Source organism: Atta colombica, unplaced genomic scaffold (assembly GCF_001594045.1).
Source record: "Atta colombica isolate Treedump-2 unplaced genomic scaffold, Acol1.0 scaffold268, whole genome shotgun sequence".
NCBI lineage: Eukaryota > Metazoa > Arthropoda > Insecta > Hymenoptera > Formicidae > Atta > Atta colombica.
The window spans coordinates 300,648-315,102 of record NW_017259368.1 but is presented as its reverse complement, the minus strand read 5'-3'; the positions used below and the strand labels follow the sequence as shown (position 1 = coordinate 315,102).

Below are 14,455 nucleotides of genomic sequence, written 5' to 3'. Positions count from 1 at the left end.
TAATTAATCAATATTACTTTTTTTTTAATTTATAAGCCTTTAATTTACAAGACTTCTGCAATAAAAAAAGAAAGGAAAATATCAATTTTTTTCGCATATAAATAAGAATATAATCTGCCTTTGCAAAATGTACCTGTAATTTTTTCCTTACAATCACACTTGTATCATTTCTTACAATCTATTATATTATTATTATGTAAAAGTCCGTAATATTCATGCGTATATGATATCATGTCATTCATTTGTCATACAAGACACAATACTCATTAATATCTATAATTCACACTACATTAGATTAACCAGGACTTGTATTTTATAAATAATCATTTGTATGTTGTAACGCAGTAATCTTTCCAAGTCTGAAGAATCGAACATGTAATATATAACTTACATGGATGTTTTTAACAATCCTTTCTTTCCGTTATGAACGATAAACGAAGGATATCGAGTAGCTTTTTATAGAATTGCAGAGCATCTCGATATGCGGGAGGTTAGAACCTATGTATGAACATGAATAAAATCAACCTTTCCACGTGCCAATGTAATTTTTGCAGTTTGGACAGAAATGATGAACACTCATGAAAGCATTCATACAATATGGCAGGCATGAGCAAAGGCAGCATCTGAAAAAAAGAGAATATCAGAAAATCTATAATAAATACTATTTATGAGAAAATTTATATAATATTTGTTTAGCATTTGATTTACATACAATAACGTTACATATTACAAAAGCACATTTTTCACGCTACAATATGTAATTGTATTTTGTATGTGAGAAATATATATACAAATTACAATAATTCAAATTATAATAATCAATGTGAGAACAATAATTTATGTTTTAATAACTAATAAATATTCAAAAATAAAAGAGGATGATTTTTCTTTACAAAGGTGTAATTAAAAAGAATAACGTTTTTTTATAGATTTTAATCTCCTGAATATAATAATGTTAATATAATAATATTAATAAAAAATTAGGAATTGAGAGGAAACATCTTGAAAATTAAGCATAAACTTGATATATTTAATGAAATTTCAAGATTCTTGTTTACTTTTCAAGGTGTTCCCTATCGATCTCGAACTTTTTTTATTAACGTTATCGTATTCAGGTCAAAATTTATAATAAAACACTATTCCTTTTATTTACACCTTTGTGAGCAAAAATCGGCTTTTTAACATTCTCCTTTAGATTTCTATTACTAAACATTAAATATTACTAAACATTATTAAAATTAATAAATTCAAAGAAAAATATATAAATACATTATAATCGGAGGAACAAAAAACTTCATTAAATATAATCGATATATATATCTCCATATAGTAAACGCAAATTATAAATATGTACAAAGCAATTCATCACTTACCCAAGTAAGCAGAGTATGACACAGCAAATATGAGCACTTGGCTGATGATCTGATATCGTAGTAGTTTTGATATCGGCATGACATGTTGGACAGGACATTTTCACTGCATTCGGCCCTAAGGCGAGCACTACATGTTGTTGAATGACTCGTACTTGTGTCCGCGGTACGGAATTCGATTCGGCATTGAAACGTGGTTGCGATGTTGATCGACTTGAACCCGGGTAAACTGATGGCATAGGCATTGTCGTTTGATTTGGTGGTTGATTGTCTGAAATTATATAAGATTTACTGTCTATCCTATCCTACCCATCTTCTTTATCATTAATTAAAAAAAAAGAATTGACATTAACAATTTCTATATAAAAAAAATAGATAAAAAATATATGCTAGCAATTGAGTCACAAATTTACAAATAAGAGACATTTTTTACTATATAAGGCTTGAAAATTAAAAATTTCGCATTTCAACTTAATTTTATACTATAAAAAAGTTTCAAATTCACTTTGTATCAAAACATACATGGCATGGGCATTTGTATTGGTGCATTTCCTGGAGGATACGGTGTGGGAAGAACTGGAGGATGCGTAGGTGCTCCTCCTGTGTTAGCTATGGCTTCCTCGTAAGACGGCGGAGCGGTTGGCAGAGGGGCCGAAGGTTGTACGTTAGTAAAACCAAAATTCTTCTCCATTTTCTCCTAAAAAAAGAACTGAGTTCTGAATCCAAAACAATAATGTACAAATGATAATATAGATTAAAATATAGTATATGAAGTTAGCACCCAAACTATAGTATTCAGGAGTTCTGATTAAGAGTTTCCTTTTGACAAGACGAACAGTTCTATATAATTTATAACAAGAGTTCCGCTTAATAATTATTTTTAAATAATTTTAAAAAATGGGATGCTAACTTCTCAGCGAAATTCGAGATCAAATAGTTCTGAGCAGCTTAATAGCTCTATTTTATGAATATCTAGAGTTTCTGATATATAAAAAACAATTTTGACACACAAGAAAATTTATAAAAAAAAAAATTTTTTTATAAAATAGTTCTGTGACACGTTAATTGTCATTATAACAATTTCAAAGAGTTCTCAGCGATTAAAACCAACACAGACTCAAAAATAAAAGAGATATATACTTGAAACGAAATTTGAAAAATCGGTTGCAGAAGTATGTATTTCCTTATATAGTCATCCAATCACTTTGTCACCTAATACTTTTCGATAGAACTCGTCGAGAATTACACAGAACTCTAATCAGAACTACTGGAACTCTTAAAAAATTGTTCGACGTCGAACTTAGAAAATTTTCAATGATAGAGTTCAAATGTCTCTATACCTCGAAAACCGTTAACTCAATCGCTTTTTCACCTAATACTTTTCGTTAGAGCTCGTCGAGTACTACTCAGAACGCCAATTAGAACTACTCAGTACTCTCAAAAAATTTTCAATAATTTCTCATATCTCGCAAATCGTTTTTTGAAAGTATTGAGCAGTTCTGATTGGAATTTTGGGCAATACTCGACGAACTCTAACGAAAAGTATTAGGTGAAAAAGGATTGGGCCAATGATTTTATGTTTACAATAAAATGCCACGAAAGTAAAAATATGCAAATTTATTATGACTTTATCTATAAAAAAAAAACAAGTAAAGGATTATCAAATGACAGCCGATAATTTTTATAATACACGTTAAAATGCATTTCCTTTTTTCGCCGCACATATATAACATTAACGTTGATGCATTCAGATAATTTTCTCAGAAAATCTATAAATAGCTATAGAGATAATACATATTTTGTAGTATTTTATCATCGATCTTGTGCAAGCATTCATGCACAAGATCGTAGCACAACAATATAACAAGGTCAAATCATAGTGAATTAAGGCACGCTTATATATAATTATTGTTAAGTATTATTGTTATTATGCTGCTAATGAAATTTATTATCGAAGACTAACAAATTTTTTCGTGGAATATTTGTAATATTAAATATCTTAAACATAAAAAAAATTATGTTCTTATTATTTAATTGTACTTTTTCTTCCTCTTACATTAAGCCTCTGGCCTGTGTTACACCTCTCTTCTCATATGCTTGTGGTGCGCATGTTAATCAATTGCCACAAACATATGAGACCTATTTTAATATATCTATTTGCAATTCTAAATGGTGGATTTTTCGAGAGGTGTTTCTGTGGACAAAGATACTCTCGGGAGATTGCCGGCTTTTTTCAAGAGGATACACGAGCGTAAATATTTTGGTCTCTACCATCGAATCCGGGCATGATCCATGCCATGCTCGCGCGCTAGCCATTTAATTTTACATCATAAAATCTAAATTTCAATGAATCTTAAAATTCAAACACCATTGTCTAATAAGGAATGAAAATTGCGCTTTTAAAAACATCTTTGTTCGAAGATAATAGCTACTAATAATTAAGTATCTTTGAGAAAAAAAAGATTCTACATTTTTTAACAAGAAGAAAGTTGCAACAATTTGACACAATTGTCTGCAAATACAAGTACAGACGATTCTTGATATTTTTATTTCAAGATCCCGTGGGATTTAAAAAGATATATTACATCAAGAAACTATCTACGTAATGTATACGAAAAGGTCTGGGAATCGCGGCATGTAATGAGACTCGCAATAACATCTAAATGTAAATAATGAACGAGCACACACACATTTGTGCTGGCGCGCGAATAGAAAGTTGGGCGGATGTTAAGTAACAGAGACACGATATTTATATATATTTGCCAGCGGAGTCGCACGTAGAAAGCTTAAAATCCCAAATGCATACCTCGTAATACTTTGGATGGACATGATATCTTATTTTAAAGCTGATATGTTACTCAAAACCATGAATGCATTTACGCTGCTGTGCTCGAATAAACATGATTCACATTAACATGATATGATAAGCATTATACATAACGTGTCTCAGAAATTTCTCACCGTTTTAGCTGTAAATTTTTAACTTTAAAGTAATTATTGACCAAAGTAAATATTTTAACAGTTAGAAATGCGATACATATTTATAGTTAAATTATTTGTAATTAAAGTAAATATTTTAACAGCTAGACATACATATGATACATTTAAAATATATTATTATTAAAATATTATTAATATATTATTAAATCGAATAACGCTCATGACAAAGTTTCATAAAGCTCTCTTATATTTGTTATTTATCTATTTATGTATAATTATTTCAGAAATTAATTATCTTAAGAGAAACTCTACAAAAGAATACTTCCTTTTTCTCGCGTATTGCATTATTACCAAGCAAAATGAATTGTTTTAATCTCCATTTCCGTGTTATTAATGCTTCCGCCAGGAAACGGAAAATCATATAAGTCATTAGGGAATATAAAATCTTAAAAGAAGCTTCCATGAAATCATGTTTTTAATTGACAATAGATACAGGATACAAAGCCCGTTGCATGAATTTCCTTTCGCTGAACTAATTCCTCGTCGTGATTTCCTCGTAACTTTTACGATCACACGCTCGGTTCTGATCGGATAAGAATAAAACAATAAACTATGAACTATATGAATATAATGGAATGAATTCCCCACTATTTGTTTTAAAATAAGATAATAACGCAAGGTCATATTAATATTATACGATTTATCTGTTTAAATGTCCTTTCAATTTATTTATTTTTACATATTTTTATATTACATATTTTATATTACATATTTTTACATATTTTCGCCATAAAATTCTAAAAAATTATTTACACTATATGTAAATTCTTTTATTATCAAATTTTCTTTTAAATAATTTGTTTTAAAAATTATGATATTTGTCTTATATTTGGAGTATATAAACATATAATGTGTTTAATATTTTTATAAAATTATTCCTCTCTCTCTCTCTCTCTCTCTCTCTTTCTCTCACTCTCTTTTATAATTTTTATAAAACTTTCTTTTAAATTAAATTTTTGTAACTTTTTTTAACATTTGTATTATACATGGAATAATTCAAGGATATAAAGCACAAGCGAAATATGGGAACAACAAAGATGCCACGATTCATCTAAGATTCATTGTGCCATACTATGCATCTGTGCGCCTTGTTGAAAGCTTCTATGGTGGACAGCATACGAGTCTACCTGAGGTCTGTTCGCGTTGCTTATACTTTTTGCACTCAATATCTTCGTTTTCTCTCTTTTCAACATCCAAATATATATCTATTTCATTTTAAGTTCAAAAATTTTTGGAGATTTCAAGCAATGCGAACAGAACCTCTAATCTATGCTAGGGAACTCGAGTTCGATTCCCAGCAGATCCAAGAAATTTTTACGCGCTCGTAATTCTTCTTCGATGGTCTTGCAAATCATCAAAACTATGTTTAGATTCCTATCCGAGTGTCACCCAGGTATCCACTTTTATTTACCAAATGTTAAATAAGGCTGACATCATACTCGAGAAGTACTCGAGTGAGAATTCAAACACGCCTCAAGAATTATCTATTGCCAAGAAAACCTTTCAAATTGCTGTTGGGAACCAGCGTTAAATTGTAGGTCCCATATGTTTAGTGTGTTCGAATATATCTAATATTCGAATAAATGAATAAACACACATTCGAATATTTCTTTTTTATTCGTCAAGAAACGAATAAATACTTTTTCATTTCATTTGAATGAATATTTTTTGAATATGATTACGAATATTTTCGTTCCACTTTAACTTTATACAATATTATCTGCACATAGCTTGAAGCCTGCAAGAGAAAACAGAAATCTATAAAAATAATAGCTAAACTATGCGCTTATAGGTCTGCGACCTATACGATGAGCATCCTTGTTTAACCTATAGATTAAACAAAGATAACAAAGATAAAAAAAAACACATTTTTATTAGGAATAAATAATATATCTCGGAATTTAATGTCCATAGATCATAATGAACGACGCGCTCAAGATATCTTATAAAACGTTTATAACATTACTGTGATGTAACTGGAATTATATTGGAATATATGACGCTCTATCAAATAGATATTAATAAATAAAAAACTGTATTGCTTTCTAAAATATTTTTCAAAATTTCTAAGTTTCCTTCATAAAATATTACAATGACAAAAAATAAAATAAAATTCATTTTTTTTACTTAGTCATCAAAATGCTGATTATATAGTTAAGGAATAACGATTGCTTTTGGAGCTTTTTTCAGTTTATATTTGTTTGAATATGAATACGTTAAATATTCATAGGTTTTTGTAAATAAATACTTTTTGAAAAATCAAAATTTTGAATGAATATATAATTACATTTTTTTATGTAAAAATTTTAAATAACTATAATTTTTGGGGCTCAAAATTTTTGTATTCATCGGACACACTTAATTGACGCTATATATATCTTTGTAAAATCTATGTGCGCATCACAGGCATACATTCGAAAGGTAGACTCTGTCCCGACTTTGAGATGTTATTTCGCCATGAAATGATATTCAGGTATACTTGGCAAGCATGCAAAGCGTGCATAACAGACGGTCAAAGCCAGAGGCAATCGAAACCAAGATTCATTGAATTATGCTTGAACATATTACGATAAAATCACAACTGCCTGAATATTATAGACAGCGTCTTAAAATTAACTTCCTCTCCTCTATTGTTCACTTTTACCAATATAAATTAATTTTAATTTCTTTTAGCTTACTTATCTTTTTCTGTATCCCGAATGGGGATATAGAAAATAAAAACTTTCTACAATAAACCATTGCCTAAATTTCAAATCTTAAACCGTAAATAATTAATCATATATATATATATATATATAGTCGATTATTCTTCTTATATTCGACTGTGTCAATCTCTTATGGCTTAAAATTTAGGTAATGGATATTGTACAAAGTTTATAAGAATTAGAATTGGAAAAAAGCACATAATTCATATCTAAGACGATTCCTTTTGTATCTACTTTTTTTTTTTTAATTGGTTCCTAGATATAAATAATTACATACACACTTTTAGGGCATCAAAATTATTTTTGCACGCTAGCGACTAACTCTTTTTTCCTCTGATTTTTGTATTATATAAAATACAATCCAAGCAAAATACTCCAAAAAAATTATTGTTAAAAAGTTTAAATGAAAAATATATATACATGTTATTAATAATTTTGTAGTGTTAAATTAAATTTAAATAATAAGCTTATACTTTGACTACGTTTGGGAAATGTGCTGTCAATGCAATTGTGTTATTCTATCTTCATTCTTATCACTCGCTAGAAAATAAGCAAGATAAAATGACACAATAGAATTAACAACGCAGCAATATATAAGCTAAACCTATTTCAATTTAATTTTTGTTTATAAAACTCTACGAAAATCGTTAATAATATGAAATAAAGTGGGAATATAAAGAAATAAAATGCTTATAAATACCAACACTAGTTTTTCGTGTAAACATTTTTATTAACTAAATCAATGTAAATATGAGCCATCTTCAGTACAATAATCGCATACTTTAAATTCTATTCTATCATATATCATCTTGGAAATCAAATAACGCAACCAAAGTCAGATAATAATTTAAATTATAGAGATCCAGAAAAAATTCGCAAATAGGTATATTTTTTTATGTCATGAAGAAGTTTAGAAAAATATTCAATCTCATATATAAATATACTGAATCTTTATAATTTGTTGAATTGTCTGACTTTGTTTACACAGTTTGATTTTCACAATATATCATCTAAGCAACTACTACAATGACATGATGCGCGAATTTATAATTTTGAATATATTATTGTACTGAAAATGAATCAAAACCAATCAAAAAATTTACTGAGTCAATAAATTAATAATATATTTAGACAGAACAATTAAGAGTCAGTGCTGAAATTTGAGTTGCTATGTGTTAAGTATGTCGTAATATTATTTTAAGTAATAAGAAATATGCTTTAGTGTAATAAATTTTATTCTAAGTAATAAGACATATCCTATTCTAATAATCTATAAGCCTATTCTTTTTAGCTAAATTTTTGCATCAGATGATCTTTCTTCCTTTTTTCTTCAAGAGAAAAAAGAAAATGAAGAAAGATGAATTGGTGCAAAAGTTCAGTCAAAAAGAACAGATCTGTTCTAATGACACCTGATAATCTATGTCATATTCTAATAAAACCAGATATCAGGTTTTATTAAAATATGATATAATGATATAAATTATTAAAATAGAATATCTCTTGTCATATTAAATTGATATATTAAATTGATATCTAAATATATTGTTAATTTATTATATGAAATTATGAGGAGTCTTCACTAATTCTTGTGTACATCATTCTTAAGTTATCGGAAGATTTACATTAATTTAGTTAATGAATTAAAATTTATACTATATGAAAAACTAGTGTCTTATTTACAATTAGTCTTATAAATCTTTCATCTCTTTGATAAATAATACATGTTTTATTTAATTTCCTTTTAAATAACTTTTATGAAAATTTTATCATATTTGCATTGTGTGGAATATATTTTTAATATATATGTCCATAAATAATACAGATGTGTGTTATAAAAGGTTATTAATTTAAAAGAAAATTTTATGAAAGTCATAAAAGGATTAAAGAAGATAAGAATAATAATTTATAAAAGTATTAATGACTTACTCATTCTGACTCGTAAACAGTTATTTGATTTCCTAACGTGAGTCATCGGGATTTTTCAATAAAAATTAAAAATTTAAAAGCTACATTTGAATATTTCAATAAAAGTTGAAAATATTTTTCAGATTTCTTTTTTCCTTGTAAAATTCAAATCGTTAACAGTAAAATGATATATTATATAATTATATACGAGATAAATGTTGAACCGAGAACAAAATTTAAGATAAATTGACAGATAAAATTTTAATTACGAGCATGCCGATAAACATTCATATATAAATTCACATATATAAGTGCAACACACAAACGATACATGCAATTCCTATTCTTAAATAATATAATTTACACGAAACAGGACTAATAGGATTCGTAATTAACGCACGAACTCGTGTATGTCGTGATCGTGATGTTAAACATCGGACAAGGTGAGCGACATTGAGAAAAGGAAATACAGAAAAAAAGTCTATCGCGATGAAACGCTTCGTCAAACTGGTCGAGCTCGTAGGAAGAATGTGCAGATGATGCAGAAATGTTACTCACCGTGTGTCTTGCAGGCGAATTAAGCAACCGTTTATACTTGACGTAATCGTCGAATAAATCGTTCCTCGACTCAATTGGAACTCGTCAAATGCGATGACCTGGCGATGCCGCGCCGGCGACGGGACACAAATTCGCGCGTCGCGAAAAATTGTCGAGGACACGTCACTGCGATTCGCGGCCTTTTACCGTTTACGTGCAGTGCGTTATTCCTCGCGGAGAACGAGAGCGAAAGGAAAACGCACAGCGAAGTACACTGTACACTGCTGACTGCAGTATTATGTATATAGTATACATGAACAAAAGCCGTTACCTTCTTCCGCGATCGGAACGAAACGACGACCAAGTGAGAAACTGATCTCTCGCGGACATCGCAAGATTTTAAAGCTTTCTATCTTTCAGTAATTCCACCTATTTACCTGCAATCGCTACGCAAATACCGGCTGTGATAATAATCAAGCTGATGATACCAACTGTGGTACTACCTCTATCATGGTTTCCTTCATAGTTTCCTCCACTATGGTGAATAAAGGGAATGACTCATCTTTCTTCTTTCCATCATGATCCGACCGTTAAGTAAACGTGTTGCGAGATGTTAAGTGCATTTCGGGTCGTTTACTAGACAAATTTTTGAACAGCAAAATTATTGCGTTATAAAACTGAACGCAAAAAAATAGTCAACATTAATTGAATAAGGATAGTTGCCTATTGAGCGTTTCCTGTTAACTGATATCAAACTATTTTTAACAGTAAGTCTGATAAATAGTAATTCTATTGATTAGAATTAAGAGTACTTTACATTGTCTTTGTTCCCATATTCACTGCTACAGTGCTGATTTACAGAACAGATGACGTGTATTATAGATTTTCAGTATTAGCAGTGAATGTTGCAACACAAGCATTTTACTATTATTCAATACATTAAATACAAATATTTATAAGTTTCTAAACTATGTCAAGTCAGTAAGTTAATCAGTATTCTATTAATCTTATTGATTGAATAATTTTTTCACTTGTAAATAACTTGTATTTTGTTTTTTTTTTGTAGACACTGGCCAATATTCATAGTCAGAAGACGGTCTTAAAAATCGGAAGATCGTTTCTTCAGACATTACAGACTCTTGTAAGATTCGATTATGAATACAATCAAGTCTGGATTTTTAAGACCATTTTTGTTTTAAGGAGATCACGTAATGAAAGCATTATACCTACTATACAGTTACAACACAGTATACAGCTACAACACAGTTTAATATTGTATTATTTTGTATTTGAACCTGTTAAACTCTATTGAATAAAGATTTTAATAATTAAATCATGTTCTAGCCTAACTTAACAGATTAAGGACAGAGAGTGCTTTTTTCAATATCAGACTATCGATCCTCTACAGAGGATTCGAAATGCTCATCTATATTTTATTCTTATATAGGAATCACATTGAAAACAAGTGCTTTCGAGAATTGAAGGATTATTCGCATTATTAATTTAATTTCTGAATTCGATAAAGACAAATTTAATAATAAATTCTATTTAAAGGAGAATTTAAAGAAGAATAAAAGTTATACAATTTGTTAAAATTTTAATAAAAATATAAATTAACATAGGCATAAGTAATATAACTTTGACAATTAATTTAAACAATCGCTTACAAAATGATACACATCACGTGACTGATAATTCAATTAAAATTACATTTGCGAGCGTTATACTTACGTATCAAAATGACAGCATACATACGATACGCGATCATTTCATTCTTGTCATGAAACATTAAACAAGAATGAAATGATATGATGACGCGAACATTGCAAACATATGTTAAGTGGAACATACTCCTAGTATACATATACAATAAAAAATAGGTTTGAATATAGTAATTTTATTATTAAAATATCAATATACAATAAAATACACAGAGATGCATACACAGAGAGTAATACACTTCCATATTATAAGTTTTATGGAAAATACAATATTAACATTTCATTAAAATATTTAATATATATTACAATAGTTAGCAAGACAGATACACTACAAATCTGGATGCAATCGGTATTAGTTTAGTATAATTTGCTCCTTTGCTGTGAGTCTTTTTTTTCATTTTCGTTTGGAATATGCACCTATCGTGTGAAATATCGGGTGAATAGACACCTACATCTAGAGATGTACCGTTGTCTACGAGTACCAGATTGTTATTAAAACTTGAGAATTTTAGGGATCTGTTGGTGTTTCAATTCAATCAATATATACTCTTTTTCTTTTCACCTCTTATAACAACTAAAATTCTATCACCTGAATAATACTGAATAATATAGTATAGCAATATTTAGATAAATTTCCTATAAAATGACAATATCTTTTATGTAGTTTTTCATTTATTGTCTCACCAATATATTCCACCCTGCGCTTGTTGTATACGTGCATGCATGTGGTGATCTATCCTACATCATAGCTTGGTTTGCTGTTATTCACTACTCTCAATCGACTCAATTTAATTATTTGACTCATAGAGATTGAAGTAGAAATGTTTCTGCTTGCAACACTTGACACCGAAAAAGGCGACACCATTATCGTTTTAATCTCTCTTTAGGATAATCTGAAATATATAATATAAAAAATTGCATAATTTATTTAATATTACAATAACATTCGTGGTAACATAACCTTCCTCTTGGCAGAAAAAAGATAAACGATGTTAGAAACGATAAGTTAAACAAATTCTTTTTTCTTAGATATTTTTTTATGATAATTACTATAGAATACAAGTTTTTTCGTTGACAATTCTAAGTCTAAAATCAGTTTGGCATACTTAATCGCGATAACCTCTTTAAGATAACTGAAAACACAATAATATTTACATAAGCTCAGCTTTTCTTAAGGCCAATATCCACGATGCTAGAAATCGGTTCGAGAGACCCGGAGAGAAAGAATTGACCAATCGCATTGGTCATGTGACCAAATTGTTCAAATGTGATTTGTAAATTTTTTCTCTGTACGAGATCTCGGATTGATTTCTAGCGTAATAGATATTGGGCTTTAGGATATTAAATCTAACCTAACCTAAAGTCATTTAGTATGCAAGTGTGACGATATAAAAAACGGGACTTTTTGTTGTCATCATGAACAAGATACGTCGTCTCGAGAGAACGTTAATACATTTGCGATCTCTCGGCGTTCTAAGAGCGAGTTCCTCGTCCACGAGATGTTTTAGCACGAGTAAAGATTCAGAGGAACAAAGCAAGAATTCGCTTTCGTCTGTGGAGCCCAATATCGAGAAGGAAGCTGCAATAGTAAATGAGAATGCAGAAGCAACTGAGGAATCTCAAGCGAAATTGAGTGGTTTTGCACGAAGTTACGAAAAATTCTTGCACATTGACGATAAAAAACTAGAATCGCCACAGACGTTTGTTTCCTTAATTCGCAACTCCAAATTTGTCGATGTAAATCTCTCCTTTTCAGTGCGAACAGTTATTTGACTGCTCTTTATTAAATATATAATTTTATTTTCAGTTGGGTGATCCCGAAGGAAAAGTCGTAAGAGGTGAGATATATCATGTGGTTAATGATGATCTGTACATTGATTTTGGATGGAAGTTTCACTGCGTTTGTCAGAGACCTGTCAAGAATGGACAGTACGTGTAAATCTATTTTTTTCCAAAATACATTATATATTGTATTTCCTAGATAACCAAGTCTGCTAAGATCATATATTACTTTTGTGATACAAACTATGTTGACAGAACTCAAATAATAGCTGTGCATGATCTACCAAATCTCAAATAGTGTCAGTAAAAAGCTTGTTTTCTGCATCAAAAAGAAGCAGTTCCAATATCAAGATATATTATAAAAAATTCTGCAAAAATTAAGCAGAAATTTTTGGCAGTATATTTTGAACATTGCATGCTGATTACATGTCATTAAAAATTATACCAAAACTGAGCATAACATATTATCATATTATACTGGCAAATGTCATCAGAAATCAAATTTATTTGCTTGCATGGCATAACGATGAAAACATGGCAAAACTCAAGCATGTTTTAAAAAGTAACAGCAAATACATGGCATGGAAATGTTATACCATATTTCTTCCGTTTACCACTATTCAACATAACTGTATTTATCTCATATTTAAATTTTTGGCCAAATATAAAGACTGCAAACACGACGAATGAAAATAAAAATGTGTAGTATTTTCCTATCAGTTTAATTTTTGATACAATTCCTATATAGAATTTAGAATATTAAACTGATTTTTTAAAAACTGAGTGATAATTTCTGCTGTTTCTGCTATTAGTAGCTGATATGATAGACTAATTGTAAGTCATCATCATGCACATTTTCTGTTGTGTTTCTGCCATTAATATCTGATATGACAGGCCATATTCTATTTTTATCATGTTTCTACCATCATATTATGATGACAAGATATATTCCATTCTTGCTGCATTTCTGTTATTATACTATGTTTGGCAAGCTAATGATGACAAAAACCAAGCTTAAAGAAGATGCAGTAGATAGGAATCTTTACAATTGTGATTGAATTTGCTGATATAATATATAACGCTGGCGTACTGCTAGCATTTTGTTATCTGGGTTATTTAATGAAATTTGTATATCAAATATATCTACTGATGAATACTGTCTTAAATATTGTTATTTTGTTTTTTATATTAGATATTATGTGAGAGGATCTAAGGTTCGATTAAGGATAAAAGATTTGGAACTTTCCTCCAAGTTCTTAGGTGCTGAAACGGATATAACTCTTCTGGAAGCTGATTGTACTTTAATCGGCTTAATATCGTCACCTTTGCAAATAGCAGAACAAAAAATGAAGATAACCCAAAGGCCAAGAATACGAGATATATAATTAACGTTAATTTTGTAATATCTATGTTAAATAAACTATAGAATATTACA

General features: G+C 29.4%; 2 protein-coding genes and 1 pseudogene across 2 annotated transcripts; 1 reads left to right on the top strand and 2 right to left on the bottom strand.

Annotated features, from left to right (window-relative positions):
* Window positions 1-198: 198 nt before the first annotated feature.
* Window positions 199-9,900, bottom strand: LOC108689291 (lipopolysaccharide-induced tumor necrosis factor-alpha factor homolog). The gene is made up of 4 exons (XM_018196013.1): window positions 9,539-9,900; window positions 1,893-2,067; window positions 1,374-1,641; window positions 199-623 (listed from the first exon to the last, which is right to left on the bottom strand). Exons 2-4 carry the CDS (start codon window positions 2,059-2,061, stop codon window positions 521-523), a joined length of 540 nt encoding a protein of 179 aa, XP_018051502.1. The 5' UTR covers window positions 2,062-2,067; window positions 9,539-9,900; the 3' UTR covers window positions 199-520.
* A 1,649-nt stretch (window positions 9,901-11,549) lies between these two features.
* On the bottom strand, window positions 11,550-12,394 carry LOC108689285 (annotated as a pseudogene).
* Window positions 12,395-12,557: 163 nt separating this feature from the next.
* LOC108689290 (28S ribosomal protein S28, mitochondrial) lies at window positions 12,558-14,405 on the top strand. The gene is made up of 3 exons (XM_018196012.1): window positions 12,558-12,975; window positions 13,046-13,167; window positions 14,213-14,405. Exons 1-3 carry the CDS (start codon window positions 12,655-12,657, stop codon window positions 14,403-14,405), a joined length of 636 nt encoding a protein of 211 aa, XP_018051501.1. The 5' UTR covers window positions 12,558-12,654.
* The last annotated feature ends 50 nt before the right edge of the window (window positions 14,406-14,455 follow it).